At 44.0% G+C, this 19,780-nt stretch overlaps 1 protein-coding gene across 1 annotated transcript in view; it reads left to right on the plus strand.

Annotated features, from left to right (window-relative positions):
* Window positions 1-19,780, plus strand: part of DEPTOR (DEP domain containing MTOR interacting protein) — a 187,647-nt gene that overhangs the window by 134,905 nt on the left and 32,962 nt on the right. The window contains exons 7-8 of the mRNA XM_017530704.2: window positions 291-361; window positions 3,143-3,247. Coding sequence (XP_017386193.1) covers window positions 291-361; window positions 3,143-3,247 — 176 coding nt within the window. The remainder of the gene's footprint in view (window positions 1-290; window positions 362-3,142; window positions 3,248-19,780) is intronic.

The following is a 19,780-nucleotide window of genomic DNA, read 5'->3' on the forward strand; positions in this document are numbered from 1 at the left end:
TATATATATATATATATATATATATTTGACCTTTCCCTTTATCCCCCATCCCTGGCACACTTGCTTTTCTTCCCTTTCTTTTTTTTCCTTAGCTTTGTAAGGTAGGTTTAGGGTTATTTATGTTCGCACTATTTTCTGTCTCCACTCAGCTAAAATACAAACTGTGAAGCAGGGATCTTTGCCACATTTTTTCACTGATGGTCACCTATGAGATATCAATGAATACCTGCTGAATGCATGGATGGAGAACCTGGAAGTGCTTATTTCTTGACATTGTGTTTATCTCACAGTGCTGAAGAGACCCGTCACGTCTGAGGAGCTCCTTACTCCCGGGGCTCCGTATGCAAGGAAGACATTCACGGTAGGCTGATGCTCTGACTTTTTTCTCCCATTTTTCTGCACCGGGTCCATGTGTCATTGGGTAGCTTATAGACTGAAATGAAAATAACTTTTCTAATTTTCTTTTTGATTTTAGCATAACTATGGTAATAGGCTTTCTTGACCTTAAGGCACTAAAATACATTAGGACTTCACATGCCTTATTATTAATATAGCATTTAAAATGTTTTTGATGTGTTCTTTTTTAAAGAAAAGATTTTGGGCTGGGCACAGTGGCTCACGCCTGTAATCCCAGCACTTTGGGAGGCTGAGGCGGGCGGATCACCTGAGGTCAGGAGTTCAAGACCAGCCTGACCAATGTGATGAAACCCCATCTCTACAACAAATACAAAAAAATTAGCCAGGCCTGGTGGTGGCATGTGCCTGTAATCCCAGCTACTCAGGAGGCTGAGACAGGAGAATGGCTTGAACCTTGGAGGCAGAGGTTGCAGTGAGCAGAGATAGCGCCATTGCACTTCTTCCTGGGCAACAAGAGCGAAACTTCATCAAAGAAAGAGAAGAAAAGAAAAGAGAAGGGGAGAGAAGAGAAGAGAAAAGAAAAGATTTCCATGATGCATTTATTCTAATTTAATTGCAAATTTTAAGATTGGCATCATTTGCACTTTCATTTGCCTTAAAATCTAATAATTTCAGATTTTATTTCCCATCATTAGTAATTTACGTTATTAGATTTTAAGGTAAATGAAGGGCAAATGATATCAGTAATCCCTTCTGCATCATAATTCTAGAAATTATTTAAAACATTAAGGGAGTGTTAAGGTAGAGAAAGGAAACTGTGGGATAAATCGTCTCTTGTAGGCACGGCACTCTGACAATGTGAGCCTGCCTTCAGGTACCCAAGCCTCTGACTTGTTGTGAGCGGCTCCGACCGCCTGCCCCTTCTTGGAGGTCCTTTAGGTTCCTTCTGCCTGCATTGGATTTCTTCAAACAGAATGAAAGTGCTCGTCTCAGCATCAGGGCACCCATTCCCCTTGCCATGTCTTCTGTCAATCTCCTCGAATCCAAGTTAACACCTCTTCAAAGCACTTCTCCTCCTCCTTCATCTTCTAACTTTAGTGGCATTGCGAGGCTGGAGGGTGGAATTCTATCCACACTCAGTCATGCTGTGAACATTTGCTGAGGGCTACTTCACATTCTGACTGCTGAGGAGCTAATAGGAGAAGGGCACTGATAACATGTCTGTACCAGGGGAAAAGATAAACTGTATGTTTGGAAGTGAAATTGAGTATAATATACAAATAACAGCAAACTGTAAAGTCATAGAAGTGCCTGAAAATATGGAGCATTTCCACAAAAATTTTCATTTGCCTCCCTGTTTTTCCTCAGTCTCCAGCATTCAAGAGACAGTAGATTGTATTTTGAAAGTATTTATTTTTGATTTATTATTATTTTTATTATTTTTGAGTTGGAGTTTTGCTCTTGTTGCCTGGGCTGGAGTGCAATGGTGCAATCTTGGTTCACCGTAACCTCCACCTCCTGGGTTCAAGTGATTCTCCTGCCTCAGCCTCCCGAGTAGCTGGGATTACAGGCATGCGCCATCACGATCGGCTAATTTTGTATTTTTAGCAGAGATGGGATTTCACCATGTTGGTCAGGCTGGTCTTGAACTCCCAATCTCAGGTGATCCACCCACCTCAGCCTCCCAAAGTGCTGGGATTACAGGCGTGAGCCATCACACCCCACCCCTAATTTTTGATTTTTAATTTAAATGCCAACATTGTTAGTAATTGGTTGTGAGTGTGTTTCGGCTGTGTTTTGGTTGGGCTATGTGTGAAAGACATGGCTAGGAGCTGTCCAGGGAATGAAACTGTCAGCTCTAATAATGATTTCTATAGAAAAGGCCTGCTCTAATTCCAAACAACTTTTGGGTTAGAGTCTAAGTTCATTGTGAACTTTACGTACTTCTTTCATTTATCCCCCTTGGTGGAGAATATTGTGTTTTAAGAAAGCCAAGTCTAGGCTGGGAGTGGTGGCTCACGCCTGTAATCCCAGCACTTTGAGAGGCTGAGGAGGGTGGATACCTGACCTCAGGAGTTCAAGACCAGCCTGACCATCATGGTAAAACCCTGTCTCTACTAAAAACACACAAAATTAGCCAGGTGTGGTGTTGTGTGCCTGTAATCCAGTTATTTGGGAGGCTGAGGCCGGAGAATCACTTGAGCCCCACGAGGTGGAGGTTGCAGTGAGCTGAGATTGCACCACCGCACTCCAGCCTGGGTGACAGAACGAGACTCTGTCTCAAAAAAAAGAAAGCCAGATCTCTTTATTTCCCACCATTAGTAATTCAAATAATTATGCTAGACTTCAATGACATTGCAGAGTCAAGAGTGTATCATTTGGATATTGGGGAAAAGAACAAACTTAGGGTAGAAATTGTTATCTGGAGAGACCTTTCAACCATGTTAAGATTTTTCATAAACCTTCTGCTGGAGTCTGACATTAAATTGTGTAACAGCCTAAGAAACAGAAAATCTTCCAGTTGTTTACTGAATCATGTCTTCACAGGAGCATCTTCTTTCTGCCAAACAGGTTATATATATATATATATTTACCACATTTTCTGCAGGGAGATGCCCGCATTTGTGATAGAAGCAGTGTTCCAATCCCCTGGCAGGGAAGAAAGAAACGGAAGAAGATATGTCACAGCGCACACTTAATCCTGGGCTGGTTTTCTCTCTCTCAGAAGAATAAGCAAACTGCCGGAGACAGTCGGCTGCCTGCTAATTGTGGTTTTCCTCTCTAGATTGTTGGTGACGCAGTTGGCTGGGGCTTTGTGGTGCGAGGAAGTAAGCCATGCCACATCCAGGCTGTCGACCCCAGTGGCCCTGCAGCCGCAGCAGGAATGAAGGTACTAATGGTTCTTTCTCACCCTCTTTTATATCTGTCCTGGGTTCTTCATGCCAAGTTGGCCATGATTCTTACTAGAAGCCTAAACTCGTCTTATTTTGTGTCTCTGTTTCTGCCCTCTCTTTCTTGTCCTCCAAAGTCTTTAAGCTTTCCTTGGCTCTTCCCTCGCTTCCAATGAACATTTGGAAGTGTCTAGTCGGACACAGTGGCTCACACCTGTAATCCCAGCATTTTCAGAGGACAAGGCAGGCAAATCACTTGAGGTCAGGAGTTCAAGACCAGCGTGGCCAACATAGCGAAACCCTGTCTCTACTAGAAATATAAAAATTAGCTGGGTGTGGTGGCGCGCGCCTGTAATCCCAGCCACTCAGGAGGCTGAGGCGGGAGAATGGCTTGAACCGGGGAGGCGGAGGTAGCAGTGAGCCAAGGTCGCGACACTGCACTCCAGGCTGGGTGACGAAGAGAGACTCTGTCTCAAAAACAACAACAGCAACAACAACAACAAAAACATTTAGCAGTGTCTAAATACCACTAGCTTAATTTCATTATTTGGTGCCATGTGTACTTTTTCTCCCCAAGTGTTTTGGTTTCATTTTTGTCCAATTTCCTTTACCCTTTCTGAATGGGGTTAAAATGAAGCCAAGCACATATGATAGAGCAGCCAGGAGAGCAATTTCCTACCTCCCTGGTGTTTGGAGGTTTTCTCCAAATCCCCCCTGGTGCTTCACATGTTTCCCCTCAACCAATACTGAGTTTGAAAAATTATATATTTCATTTTCCTTCAATCTTTGTGTAATCACATGGTAAAACCCAGTCTCTACTAAAGATATGAAAAATTAGCCAGGTGTGGTGGCTCACTCCTGTAATCCCAGCTACTTGGGAGATTGAGGCAGGAGAATTGCTTGAACCCGGGAGGCAGAGGTTGCAGTGGGCTGAGATTGTTACACCACTGTACCCCAACCTGGGCATCAGAGCAAGAAAGACTGTCTCAAGAAAAAGAAAAAAGACACATATACCGTCAAGAAAAGTTGGAAAATATATACAAGCAGGAAAAAAATTAAAATAACTTCTAATCTTCCCTGACTCAGACTACTGTTAACATTTTTAAAGCAGCTTTATTGAAGTATGTAATTGGCATCCTATAAAGTGCGGCCATTAACATTTTGATTTACATTCTTCTAGGCTTCTTGTGTGTATATAGATGTTATGTACATTGTTTTTATTTATACAGAAATGCACTATACGAGGCTGTTGAGGCTTTCTGCTTTGAAATACCTTTATAGAGCACAACTTTGTTGTATTGTCTGAAATGTTTCACAAGAGGATATTTGTCTTGATTTTCTGAAACCATAAGAGGATGCAGAAGGCTTAAAAGCTAAAGATCATTTCCCTGTTCACTTACTCAATACTTTCATCCTCTTCCACCAGCTTTTTCCTAGAGTAGCAATAAGCGTGATTGGGATCTCCGCCACTCTGATTTCCAGCATGAACGCTCTGGCATTGGTTTGCATGCTGGAAAAAATAAGTGGGCAACAGAAAATGGCTCAAGGAAGCAAAGAGCACATTTACTGCCTGCCCAGATAATCAGCACTGGTAGGATTAGAGGCTGCCTCTGCCTTTTGATTTGAAGACCTCACTCCTATCAGGGAGGCACAGGCCCCGGGGTCTTGTGCTCTGGGGTAGGCTTGGAAACCCTGCTGGCTAAGGTGGTACCTGGCAGAGCCCTTCTACCTTCCCAGGACTGCAGTGGGCACAGCACCAAAGCAACTTGGAGTAGGAATGTTGGCCAGGATCATTAAAAAAGCAAGCACTTGCATCCATGCTGAGGCTGACTTTTTCATTTTCTAGTGGAACTCTTGGCTGGGGAAGGGTTTTATATTTATTTCCATAATAAAAAGTACCTAGCATAAATTTTTTTGGGCACAAGGCTTCAGTTCTGAGTGTGCACTCATTCACATGATGCTTTGGTGTAAAGTGCATTTCTTTTGAGGAAAGCAATGAAGGTATTTACATCACAACTAAAGACCTTGTTTTGCTTAGCCAAGTATACAGTGAAATTAATTGATTTTAGTTTATCTTTGTTGATGTACATACATAACTATTCTGGGTATCATTAACTGATTAACTCTTTAATGTATATACCCTGATTGATGTTTTACCTGATACGTTTTTTCAATTTCATAAGCTAATACTTCATATGGTTTATATGTTTAGTTTCTTCAGAGGTATACAGTGGTTTTCTTATGTTATAGAGCTTCACAGAGTTCATTAGAGCACTCTTTCCATCAGTGTATTATTACACAGCTCTCTGGTCCAGCAAAACATCTGTTCTGAGGTTCTGTGATCAAAGCAGTTTTAAACTGCCACATACTTCACCCCCATCTTAGAAATTCACAGAGCATATTAGCATGTTAAAAATTCTGACGAATCTGGCAGGAGGAAAAAAGCTGGTTTAAATTGTTTAGCATAACATTTTATCATTTAAGAGAAACATGCAAAGGAATCTTTATCAGTGTTGTTGGTAAGATATAGCCCTAAAAGTCTTCTAAGAAGATGCTTTTGGCCAAACTGCATGAGAATTAGTATAACATCATGCATCACTTAACAACAGGGCTATGTTCTGTGAAATGGGTTTTAAGGCGATTTTGTCATTGTGTGACCATCATGGAGTGTACTTACACAAACCTGGTGGTACAGCCTACCTGGACAGCGTGTTACTGTGCTAAATACTGCAGGCCATTGTAACACAATGGTATTTGTGTATCTTATTTATTTATTTATTTAATTTTTTATAGAGATGGGGTTTCAACCATCTCAATCTGGGCAGGATGGTCTCAATCTCCTGACCTGTGATCTGCACACCTCGACCTCCCGAAGTGCTGGGATTACAGGTGTGAGCCGCTGCGCCCAGCCATGTATCTAAACATAGGAAAAGTAATGAATTGAGCTATAATGTTATGACAACTATGATGTCACTGGGCAATGGGAATTTTTTAGCTCCATTACAATCTTAGAAGATGATGAGGGGCTGGGCGCAGTGGCTCATGCCTGTAATTCCAGCACTTTGGGAGGCCGAGGTGGACAGATCACCTGATGTCAGGAGGTCTAGACCTACCTGGCCAACATGCCAAAACCCAGCCTCTACTAAAAATAGAAAAATTAGTCGGACATGCTGGTGGGTGCCTGTAGTCCCAGCTACTCAAGAGGCTGAGGCAGGAGAATTGCTTGAACCTGGGAGGCGGAGGTTGCAGTGAGCCAAGATCGTGCCATTGCACTCCAGCCTGGGTATCAAGAGGGAAATCCCATCTCAGAAAACAAAATTAAAAAAAAGAAAGAAAAGATGATGGGACCACCATATATATGCAGTTTGTAGTAGACTGAAACGTCATTATGCAGTGCATGACTATACAAAGATATATATTTTTAGTATTATGGTTTATTGGTTAAATTAAAACAACAGCAAATACCATGTCTTGCCATAGAGTTTGGCTGTTTATATTTATTTGAAATCATTTTGTATGTTATTTTCTTACCTAAAATACTGAATAAATTATTTCCTATTATACCATTTGTCATAATTTCACTTAAAAACAAGCCATTTGTATGATCTAATCGTAAAGGCTTGTTCCCACCAACCTGACATGACTGCTATCTTCAACTTGGAAAACTGCACAGTTTGGGGTGTGTAGTCCTCAAGAGGGTCCTGGGGTGCCCTGTGGGAAGGATCTACCCACTTGGGCACTGATTCACCTGCTAGGTCTGAGTGGTGGAAATTGTCCAATAGATGCCTCCTTTGGCATCTCTGACTGTCCAGAGCTGACCTAGGGTGGTGTAAAGTACCTCGGTGTCCCTTCCTGCACTGAATGTCGGGTTCTCCCTGTAGTCACGGTTCTCATTTTCTCTGGGTTTTGAATGGGGACAGGGCCTTGTATCTCAGCATTTGTGGCTACTTCATCCAGTGAGATTGTCATACTTTTGCTATAGCTCCTTTTTTTTTTTGAGATGGAGTTTCGCTCTTGTTGCCTAGCCGAGAGTGCAGTGGCGTGATCTCAGCTCACTGCAACCTCCGCCTCCCAGGTTCAAGTGATTCTCCTGCCTCAGCCTCCCTAGTAGCTGGGATTACAGGCATGTGCCACTATGCCCAGCTAATTTTGTGTATTTTTAGTAGAGATGGGATTTCACCACGTTGGCCAGGTTTGACCCAGCATCTTTGAATCTGGAGTTATTCTTATTTTGAAAGTTCTTTTACTTAAAAAATAAAATCTGCAAACCTCGTGCTTGGAGGACTTTTGTTTGGCACTACAATTCTAGAGGGGAGCATGAAATATGGAAATCATCAAAAGTTTGGTCAACTCATACAATGCATTTACATCCAGAAGTTGTTTCCTGCATTTTTCCTTTGATGACTTTTCACTCATCCTTGAAGAATTTTATATCCAGGGCTTCTGGTTTTCTTTCAGTGCAAAGGGGAAAGGAGCAAACAAGAGAAGGAACTGTCTCTTCAATGTACTTGACCCTGTACCATGCAAGCCCCTTTCTCTCCAGGAGCTCATGTAATGTCAGCGTCCAAATACTCATATCCTGGAGGGAGAGATCATTCCAGGAGGAAAAATTCTGTCTCTTATCTCTTTGCTGCCACTTTGAAAGGGAAGCCAGTTCCTTCCTTAAGCTATTTTTTTTTTTTTTTCTTTTTTTAGACAGTCTCACTCTGTCGCCCAGGCTGGAGTGCAGTGGTGCGATCTTGGCTCACTGCAACCTTTACTTCGCAGGTTCAAGTGATTCTTCTGCTTGAGCCTCCTGAGTAGCTGGGACTACAGGCATGTGCCACCATGCCCCATTTTGCATGTTTAGTAGAGACGGGGTTTCGCTATGTCGGCCAGGCTTGTCTCAAACTCCTGACCTTAAGTGATCTGCCAAAGCCACCACACCAAACCCCCGAGCTATTCTGTACGTTACAGTCCAATGAATATTGTGAAACGTTGGCTTCCTGTCACAAACCCTGAATGATATAATCTTTTTTTAAAATCACATCAAGTCTAAACCCATTTCTGGACCACACTATCCGTGATAACCATATTTTACATGATCCTCTAGAAGGTATTCTCTGCTCTAGTCCGGGAGAATATTTACATTTCAGGAATACATCATGATTATACCTATGTCTGCCTTTCCAGAAAATCTAATTAAGTGACTCAGATACTCAAAATACTCTAATGGCTCTCCATTACAATAAGAATAAACTGAGATGTTTTCTGTGGCCTACAAAATCTGTAATCTGGGCCCTACTTCTCACGCCTTTATCTCCTTCCCTGGCCTTCTCTCTGTCCCAGAAACTGGGTTTGTTCCTGCCTAGGGCTGAATGGCTGGTTCCATTGTTGTCCTTCAAGTCTCAGATTAAATGTTAATTTTTTGGAGCAACCTTCCTTGAATACCCTGTGATATTCCTTCTGTTTTCCTCCAATTACGTCTCCTCGTATCACCACGTGATTTTAGTCATTTTAAGCTGCTATATAGAATGGATGGCTTAAATGACAAACATTTGTTTGGGAAGCCCAAGATGGAGGTGCTGGCAGACCCTGTGTTTGGTGAGGGTCTGCTTTCCGGTTTGCAGTTGGTCATCTTCTCCCTGTGTGCCAGAAGGATGATACGGCTCCAATGAGTGGAGGAAACCAGGTTCTGTATCTTGAATCGAATTGGAAAAAATGACACGGACACACATGGAGTCGTTTTAAGGAGTGGAGAGTTTAATAGGCAAGAAAGATGGGAGAAGGCAAAAGATGGAAGCTCCACCGTGCAGAGACGGAGCGGGGGGGCGGGGGGCGCTCCAAAGCCGAAAGAGGAGACATCAGGGGCCATGAATACCAGCCAGTTTTATGAGTAGGCTGGAGGAGGCGGTGCCTGACACGCATAGGGCTCAGGGGATTGGTTTGACCAGGCATGTCATTCACATCACCCGAAAACCTGGCCCTCCCACCTGAGCCTTTTAATATGCAAATACAGGGTGACTTGATGTTCTACACATGTGGGGATATGTGGGGTGGCCATGTTGCCAGGAACATGTGGAGCAACGGCAAGAAATGGGGGCAATCACCATGTTTGGATGGACCCAATTTCTAATGGCCGGCATCTGCATATCAAAGGTTGCTGATCTGGTTCTAAGAACTGCTTTAAAAATGAAAACTTCCCAAGGACCCCTTTTCCTCACTATCTGCCTAAAATAATAACTCCTACAACAATGATATAGTAACAGAGAGCAAGAGCAAGTTCTCTCTAGCCTCTGCTTAATAAAGGCACTAATCCCATTCATCAGGGCTCAACCTCATTACCTCCCAAGTGCCCACCTTCTAATACCATCACATTGGGGGTTAGAGTTTCAATGTATGCATTTTTTTGTTTGTTTTGAGACGGAGTTTCGCTCTTGTTGCCCAGGCTGGAGTGCAATGGCCTGATCTCGGCTCACTGCAACCTCTGCTTCCTGAGTTCAAGTGATTCTCCTGCCTCAGCTTCCCAAGTAGCTGGGATTACAAGTGTGCACCAACACATCTGGCTAATTTTTGTATTTTTATTAGAGACAAGTTGGTCAGGCTGGTCTCGAACTCCTGATCTCAAGTGATCCACCTGTCCCAGCCTCCTAAGTGCTGGGATTACAGGTGTGAGCCACCACACCTGGGCTATGGAATTTTTTTTTTTTTTTTTTTTTAAAGAAAGAGTTTCCCTTTGTGACCCAGGCTGGAGTGCAGTGGTATGAACAGGGCTCACTGTAGCCTCCACCCCCTGGGCTCAAGCAATCCTCCTGTTAGCCTTCCAAGTAGCTGGGACCACCGGCACATCATGCCACCATCCCTGGCTAATTTCTGTGCTTTTCATAGAGATGGGTTTCGCCATGTTGCCTAGGTTGGTCTCGAACTCCTGAGCTCAAACAGGTGATCCGCCCACCTTGGATACTAAAGTGTTGAGATTACAGACTTAAACCATCATGCCCAGCCTCAATGTATGAATTATGGGCATACACAAATGTTCAGTCTGTAACACCTGTCTTATTGTGTCCATTATATTTTTTAGAATCTGATCATATGTATTTATATGTTAATTGTCCATCTGTTTTCAATAGCCGTTTAAATGTAGAGCCCTTGGCTGTCTTAACTACTATATTCTCAATACCTAGCACAATTCTTGGCATTTAGTAAGTGCTGGAAGCAGATTATTAAATGATTCAATGAACTAATAGTTTCAAAGAAAGGCTAAGGGAATACACCTTGCGACCACCAGCGTTGAATCCCCAGGATCTCTTACTGTCCTAACAACTGCCAAAGGTGGGTGGGTAGTGTTCTCCTTACTTTACTAATGAGGAAACCGAGACCTACTTTATCCTTTTCCCAAGGTCACCCAGCTTGTAAATATCCAAGTTAGGTTTCTCTGCCCCCAACACGCACATACTTCCTATTGTATTATTTCAACAAATGCAAACCCATGAGGTGGAGCTCAGTGGATGACATATTTTATTAAAACCTGAAACCACTGGCAAACTGCTCATGGATGCATGACCTTTCACGGCTTTTGCAGAGAGAATTTGTATTCTTGTTGGAGTGGTCACGTGTTCACCTGCGTTGGCTTGAAGATGATCAAGTAAATAATTTTCATTCCTGGCGTCAGCGCCTCACTGAGGTCAGGACTAGATCTTGCGGGGTCATCAAGTGAAAAATCCCGAATCCTCACTTGAAGTAGTTTAATCAACCACTTGTCAGAGCAAAGCACTCAGCCTTTAAGCTCTGAAGGAATTTGAGCCCTACTTGCAAATCAGGAGCAAAAGATAACCTTGCTGTTTTCTGGAAAGTTTATTTTTTCTTATGGGAATAATTAAATCCTGTGAGAAACAGTGTTCAAGTTTTCATGCTTCCCTGTGCCAAGTCTCAGAGGGATTTCAAGCTCCCGGCTTCTTTTTTTGTTTCCTGCCGTGATGAATTGATGGATGTGGACTTAATGGGGCCTTTTTTTCCCTCTGTTTATCTGTTACTTTGCATATTTACATAGAAACAGAACCATCTGAGTCAGAATAAAGAATTAGTGGCCATGATGTCCTTTTTTTTCCTCTTTCAAAAATTCTTATTTTTCATAGCAAGGAAAAAAATGTCAAAATCCTGTTTTGGTCTTTCTTTCTGATGGTAATGTAACTGTCTATTTCATGGAATTTTCCCCCTGAACCAAGAAAGGCCAGGTTCCTAATTAATTTGGCCAAGATAGTTTGGGCACTGAAGAAGCAAATTGTGGAATGATTATCTCAATGATTATAAATTGAGAAAATGCCTTCTGTGATTTTTTTTTCCTCTTCCTAGGACACAGATCTTGAGGTGATGTTTTAAAAATATGTAGTTACAGCCAGACATGGTGGTTCATGCCTGTAATCTCAACATTTTGGGAGGCCAAGGCGGTTGGATCACTTGAGGTCAGGAGTTCGAGACCAGCTTGACCAAGAAGGTGAAACCCCATCTGTACTAAAAATACAAAAAATTAGCTGGGCATGGTGGTAGGCACCTGTAGTCCCAGCTACTCAGGATGCTGAGGCAGGAGAATTGCCTAAACCCGGGAGGCAGAGGTTGAAGCAAGCCAAGATTGTGCCACTGCACTCTAGCTTGGGCAACAAAGCCGAGACTGTCTCAAAAAAATATAAATAAATAAACGTAATTCCTTTCCAGTGGAGTTCAGGAGAGTCATATGGGATAGACAGCATTGTGTTGTATGCAGTGCTATGTCTCGCTGTTGCAGAGTGTAGCTTCTCAGTTAACAAAAAGTGAAAGGGTCAGCGTACCACTGGGCGTGACTGGGAGGAGAAAGATGACTACTTTGCTGCGAAGCGGTGGCCTGAGAGTGCCGATTCTCAGGGCCTCGGCACAGAGCGCTTTTCAGTTCTGTATCCTTCCTTTGCAGGGATTCTTCTGTGCTGGGTCTGACAGCCTCAGTAGTAAAGCGTAACAGTGCACAGCTCCTTGTTCAGTCCCTGTTCACTGACCACTACCATGAGCTAGGCATTATTAACATAATAGGATTTATAGCCTAGACAGGAAGAAAGACTTTTTAAAAATGCACAGCTTTTGGCCAGTTATGGTGGCTCACACTGTAATTTCAGCACATTGGGAGACTGAGGAGGGCGGGTCACCTGAGGTCAGGCGTTTGACACCAGCCTGGCCAACATGGTGAAACCCCATCTCTAAAAATAAGATAATAAAATAAAATAAAATGCATACCTTTTAAGTGTATGGATTGGTAAGTTTGTCAGATGTGCACACTGGTGTCACTCTCAATCAGAGCACAGAACACATCTGTCCTTCCAGAGACCCCCTTGTGCCTCTTTCAAGTCAGCCTCTTTCACCAGAGGCAACCACTGATGTGATCCTGTCACTAGAAGTTAGTTTAGGCTCTTAGAGTCAGAGTCTTGGCTCCACGCCTCATGCCCATGTAACTTTTGGCAAATTGTCTCATTTCTCTGGGTTTCCTTCTCATCTGTTAACTAGGGATATGTGTGGTGTCTTCCTCATAGGACTGTGAGGGATTCAAGGACCTAATGCATGCAGGGCCTCTCAGGCGGCTCAGCCATGAGGGGTTCCTCCTGTCTTCACCACAGTCTGGATACACGGGCACATCCAGCTTGTGAAATAAATCTGGCCAGGCTCAGTGGCTCACGCCTGTGATTCCAGCACTTTGGGAGGCCGAGGCAGGCCTTGAATCACAAAGTCAGGCGTTCAAGACCAGCCTGACCAACATGGTGAAAACCTGTCTCTACTAAAAATACAAAATTTAGCTGGGTGTGGTGGCATGTGCTTGTAATCACAGCTACTCAGGAGGCTGAGGCAGGAGAATCACTTTACCCAGGAGGCAGAGGTTGCACTGAGCCGAGATCACACCACTGAATTCCAGTCTGGGTGACAGAGCAAGACTCCATCAGAAAGAAAGAGAGAAAGGGAAAAAGAACAGAAAGAGAGGAGGGAGGGAGGGAAGGAAGGAAGGAAGAAAGGAAGGAAGGCAGGCAGGCAGGCAAGCTGAATAATTCTTCAGACTTGGAAATATGTCTTGAGTTCTCTGAGGTTCAGCTTTCCCAGATCGAGTGGTCCTCTGCCCTGTCACCCTAGAATCCTGCTCACTCCTCCCATGTCCCCCATGTTCCTTTCCTGTTCCTAACCTCATCTAAGTCACTACCACACTGCTCATTACTGAGGACCAAGGTCCTTTCTGACTCATTTCATTGGATTTCAACCTTCACCCCGGTATCCCCCATCCCCAGTACTGCATGTTCCCCCACTTTCAGAAATCTCCAGAAGCATCTCTTACCTCTCCTGCCAGTCCTCATTTTTTTGTTGTTATTTTATTATTATTATTGTTATTATTTTTGAAACAGAATCTCACTCTGTCACCCAGGCTGGAGTGCAGTGGCATGATCTTAGCTCACTACAACCTTTGCCTCCCAGGTTCAAGCAATTCTCCTTCCTCAGCCCCCCAAGTAGCAGCTGGGACTACAGGTGTACGCCACCATGCCCAGCTAATCTTTGCATTTTTAGTAAAGACGGGGTTTCACCATATTGGTCAGGCTGCTCTCGAACTTCTGACCTCAAATGATTCATTCTCTTAAGCCTCCCAAAGTGCTGGGATTACAGGCGTGAGCCACCGTACCTGGCTTGTTTTGTTTTCTGAGACAGGGTCTCACTTTGTCACTCAGACTGGAGTGCAGCGGTGCAAACGTGGTTCATTGTAGCCTTCACTTTCTGGGCTCAAGTGATCCTCCCACCTCAGCCTCCCAAGTAGCTGGGACTAGAGGCGTGAGCCATCACACCCAGTCTCCTTCTCATTCTTTTCATCTGATCCATCACGCTCCCTTTGTTTTATGGCCCATGTTTGTGTTCATCTAGGGCTTGAGTTTCTAGTTTGTGACTGGCAGGAGGGACCCTGCCAAAGAGCCCCGTCTTTAAGTGTCAGACATGGAGGGGTTGAGTCTTAGCTTCACCACTTCTATGGGACCAAAAATAATTACTTAAACCAACCTAAGCCTCAAATTATTCACATTTAAAGTGTGCTGCCTGGGCGTGGTGGCTCACACCTGTAATCCCAGCACTTTGGGAGGCCAAGGTGGGTGGATTACTGGAGGTCAGGAGTTTGAGACCAGCCTGGCCGACATGGCAAAACCCCGTCTCTACTAAAAATACAAAAATTAGCTGGGTGTGGTGGCAGGTGCCTGTAATCCTGGCTACTCTGGAGGCTGAGGCAGGAGAATCATTTGAACCTGGGAGGTGGAGGTTGCAGTGAGCCGAGATCACACCACTGCACTCCAGCCTGGGTGACAGAGCAAGACTCTGTCATAAAATAAAATAAAATAGGCTGATAATAGTCATGATTAAATGGAATATGTGTCCTAGCCTCGTGGTGTTTCTGGTGCTATTTATTATATTACTTATTTAAATAATTGCATTACTCAGAGTCTTCTGGCTGATTGTTGCTTAAATACGTTTATATTTACAAGCAAAACACAAAGTAACAAAACAGTTGCTGAAAGGGGATAACAGAGGGAGAGGGTCTGTGTAATCACGTTTCCGAAATGTTGCAGTATACTATTCCAATTCTTTCTAGCCTTAGAAAAGCTGAGTCTAAGTTTCCCTTTTTTTTTTTTTTTTTTTTTAAGATGGGGTTTCACCATGTTGGTCAGGCTGGTCTTGAACTCCCCACCTCAGGTAATCCGCCCACCTTGGCCTCCAAAGTTCTTGGATTACTGGCGTGAGCCACCACGCCTGGCCAGGGTTTCCCATTTTTAAATAGCAATAATAATTGCTTCATGGCATACTCATGAGGATAAATAAAAAAGCGTGTATGAGGTGTCAAACCTATGCCCATGATGCAGTGGATAGTCACTGAACACCGTTTACTATAGTTCATCAAATACAAGGCATGGTTTGTGGCCTGATGTGGTGGCTCAGGTGGGAGGATCGATCGCCTGAAGCCAGGAGTTTGACCACCAACCTGGGCAACGTAGCAAGACATCATCTCTACAAAAACAGTTAGCCAGGCTCAGTGGCACGAAGTCAGCTACTACTGGCATGTAGTAGTCCCAGCTACTTGGGAGGCTGAAGTGGGAGGATCACTTGAAGACGGGAGTTCAACCTTACGGTGAACTGTGATCCTGCTACTGCACTCCAGCCTGGGTGACAGAGCAAGACCCCATCTAAAAGAAAAAAAAGATGGCTGGGCGCAGTGGCTTGCCCCTGTAATCCCAGCACTTTGGGAGGCCGAGGTGGGTGGATCACAAGGTTGGGAGATTGAGACCATCCTGGTTAACACAGTGAAACCCTGTCTCTACGAAAAATACGAAAGTTAGCTGGGCGTGCTGGCATGCACCTGTAATCCCAGCTACTCCGGAGGCTGAGGCAAAAGAATCGCTTGAACCCAGGAGATGGAGGTTGCTTGCAGTGAGCAGACATCGCACCATTACACTCCAGCCTGGGTGACAGAACGAGACTACGCCTCAAAAAAAAAAAAAAAAAAAAAAAAAAAAAATGCATGGATCGTAAGATATGGCCTAATTTCAGAGTTGCTAAAATGTGCATCTCAAAATCAGCAAATGCTGGTATTACAATTTCAAGCTCCACTGACTACTACATTTGTATCTGTGGGTTCATTTTGCTAATTGCAAAGTTTGTTTAACATTTTCTTGAACTAAACGTTTTTATTCACACCAGTAGGAAAAGTTCTCTTTCCAAAGCAAATAAATGGAAAATTTTTTTTAGCATCTTGGTACAAGCCTGTGCTGCTCCTAAATTGATCTGCAGTGGGTTTTAACCCTGGCTTTTAACTCTTTGTGCTGAATCCTTAGAGACAGGAAGAAGGGCCACTTCTAAGAAAGAGTTAGTCTTGAGGCCCCTAAAGCCTCAACAGAAGCCTAGGCAGCTATGGTGTTTTTCCAGGTCTCACCCAAATAACTAGTGAGAGGCCATGTCTGTCACCCCTTTGGAGGACTCCTCAAAGCCACATAAATCCTTAAAGTGCCCTGACTTGTTGTTTTTTAATTTATTTAATCTATTTTAATTTTTTTTTTTTTTCCTGGAGTTGGAGTCTCCCCGTGTTGCCCAGGCTCCTCTTGAACTTCTGGGGTCAAGCAATCCTCCTGCCTTGGCCTTCCAAAGTGCTGGGATTCCAGGCGAGAGCCTCTGCACTCTGCCCGAAACTGCCCCTACTTGACTGACCTGTACTTGGAAGAGATTCAAAGCTGACCCAACCCAAGCCAGGCATCTTTTTTCAAAGATGTACTCTTGAATTTCTCCATGACAGTATCCATCAGTTAGGAATGCTGTAATAAGCCACAGGCTGGGTGGCTTAATCAACAGATTCATTTGCTCACAGTTCAGGAGAATGGAAGTCTGAAGTCAGGAGCCAGCATGGTGAGGCGAGGGCCCGGGTGAGGGGCTTTCTCCTGACTCACAGGGGGCTGCTTTTTCACTGTGTGCCCACAGGAAGATAGAGACAGTGAGCTCTTTTGAGTGGCTTCTCATTAGGCCACTAATCCTATAGGGACCCACCTTTATAACCTGATTAACTTTAATTGCTTCCTTTTTTTTTTTTTTTTTTTTGGAGACAAGAGTCTCGCTCTGTTGCCAGGGCCCAGGCTGGAATGCAGTGGCACCATCTTGGCTCACTGGAACCTCTGCTTCCCAGGTTCAAGTGATTCCCCTGCCTCAGCCTTCCAAGTAGCTGGGATTACAGGCACGTGCTACCACACCAGCTAATTTTTGTATTTTTAGTAGAGATGGGATTTCGCCATCTTGGCCAGGCTGTTTCTCTAACTCCTCACCTCAGGTGATCCACCTGCCTCAGCCCCCCAAAGTGCTGGGATTATAGGTGTGAGCCACCGCACCCGGCCAAATTACTTTCTTATTCCACATAGAGTGACATTGGGCATTAAGACTTCAACATATGTGTTTGGGGTGGGAGGGTACAATTCAGTCCATAGCAGTGACCAATCCAAGTATCTTTGGAAGTAAAGATTAGACACGAGAGTGCCTTGACTATCTATATCTGCTGGAATGTCACCTAGAGAAGATTCTATATATTTTGGCAGTAGATACAGTTAGCTTCACTTATGAGTGTCATAAAATCCTCCAAAACAATGATTAAGATTAGTATTTGGGTTTTGGTTTTTTTGTTTTCATGTCAAAGCTGGAAGGAAGCCAGTCAGGGCTGAGATGGGTCTCCATGGTTTCAATCACCTATTTTGTGTTTTCACTTTGCTTGGCTTCCATTCGCAAGGTTACTTCAGGGTCTAAGACAGCTGCTGGAACTGTAGTGATTAGGTTTGCATTCTAGCCATCCAGGAGGGAAGAAGGGAAGCAGAGCGCACTATCCTTTTTTAAAAGATACATCTCACTAGGCGTGGTTGCTCACACCTGTAATCACAGCACTTTGGGAGGTGGAGGCGGGCAGATCAGGGGGTCAGAGTTTGAGACCAGCCTGGCCAACATGGTGAAACCCCATCTGTACTAAAAATACAAAAAATTAGCCAGGCATGGTGGCATGCACCTGCAGTCCCAGCTACTTGGGAGGCTGAGGCAGGAGAATCGCTTAAGCCTGGGAGGCGGAGGTTGTGGTGAGCTGAGATTGCGCCACAGCACTCTAGCCTGGGCGACAGAGCAAAATTCTATCTCAAAAATGAATATATAAATAAAAATAAAAGACACCCCTGGAAGTGGCACAGATGACTTCTTTTGTATCCCATTAGCTAGGACATAACCACACGTGGCTGCACTTAGGTGTGAGAGATCTGCGAAATGTAGAATTTATTCTGGATGGCTGTTAGGGGTTGGATTGGGTCCCTCCAAAAGTTATGTTGAAGTCCTAACCTCCAGTACCTCAAAATCTGACTCTCTTTGGAAAGAGAGGCCTTACAGAGTGAGTCAGGTTAAGATGAAGTCATGAGGGGCAGGGTCTAATCCAATATGACTGATGTCCTAAGAAGGCGAAATTGGACACAGGGACAGACCTACACAGAAGAAAGATCATGTAAAGACACAAAGAGGAATTGTCCATGTGACTGGAGTGGTGTGTCCACAAGCCAAGGGATGCCAAAGATTGCAGGCAAACTCCAAAAGCTGGAAGACACAAGGAAGGATGCTCCCTTAGAGCTGTCAGGGGGGCATGGCCCTGCTGAACCTTTTATTTTACACTTCTAGCATCCAGAATGTGAGACAAAGGAAATCTTCTGTTTTTTAAACCATCTAGTTTTTGGTACTTTGTTATTATAGTCCTAGGAAACGGACACAGTGGCCATGTGTCTAGCAGAATGGTGGGGGTTCTGTTAGAAAAGGGGTGGGGTATTGGATATGGGGGAGAAACTAATAGTTTCTGTCATTGATCAGAAAAAAATGTACAGACATCCGTCAACACGTATTTACTGAGTACCTACCTCGTGTAGTACACTGTGGCAGGAACTGAGGATCCAGCTGGTGAGCAAAGCCAATGAGGTCCCTTCCCTCAGTGGGCTTCAGATCTAGTGACAAGACGGTTTTTTTTTTTTTTTTTTTTTTTTTAATAGGGTCTCACCTTGTCACCAGGCTGGAGTGCAGGGGTGTGATCTCAGCTCACTGCAGCCTCCACCTCCCTGGTTTAAGCGATTCTCCTGGCCCATCCTCCTGAGTAGCTGGGATTATAGGTGTCTGCTACCGCACCCAGCTAATTTTTGTATTTGTAGTAGAGACTGGGTTTCATTATATTGGCCAGGATGGTCTCAATCTCTTGACCTCGTGATCTGCCCGCCTTGGCTTCCCAAAGTGCTGGGATTACAGGCGTCAGCCACGGCACCCAGACTGACAAAATAGATATTAATGACTTGAAAATGTTTAATTACAAGCTATGTTAATACACACAGATTTTAATTAAATGTAATGTTTAATTACAGACTATGATATGTGCATTTGGCAGGAATGTTACTGTGTAAAAGACAGATTCTCAAATATATGTTTTTGCATATTTGGACATTTCAGTCATTTTCAACATTTCGTGATGAAGAGTGTAAAGTCAAGTGTTGGGTCTGTCATTTTGCCTTTAGCTTCAGAGTCTCTTAATTCCACCCACCATTTTTTTTTCTGCCAGATGAAATCAAATACTGTTGGCATTCTAATTACAGCTTATGGTTCTCTAAGGAGAGCCTGAGAAAGAGAGAGAAATGATGAAAAGCCAAAATGGGAAAACATTTGTTTGGCAGAGGGTCAGATTACTGGAACGGGAATTGTGGAGCTTCAGTTGATTGAATGCTTGTTTTGCACATTCCTGTTCCTCCTCCAGTCTCTTCCAGCTTGGTAAATATCATCACCATCCACCCAGTTACTGGGGCCAGAAACCTAGAAGTCATGCTTCCTTTTCTCTTTGCCCTCCGATTATAGATAACTTTTTAAATGTTCCTCCCTTCTTCCCTCCCACCTCCCCCTTTCCCCTCCCCCTCCCCTTCTCCAGTCTCACCTCTCTCCCTCTCCACCTCCCCTCTTTCCCTCCCCCTCTTTCCCTCCCT

This window comes from Cebus imitator, unplaced genomic scaffold, assembly GCF_001604975.1.
Source record: "Cebus imitator isolate Cc_AM_T3 unplaced genomic scaffold, Cebus_imitator-1.0 Scaffold68, whole genome shotgun sequence".
Taxonomy (NCBI): domain Eukaryota; kingdom Metazoa; phylum Chordata; class Mammalia; order Primates; family Cebidae; genus Cebus; species Cebus imitator.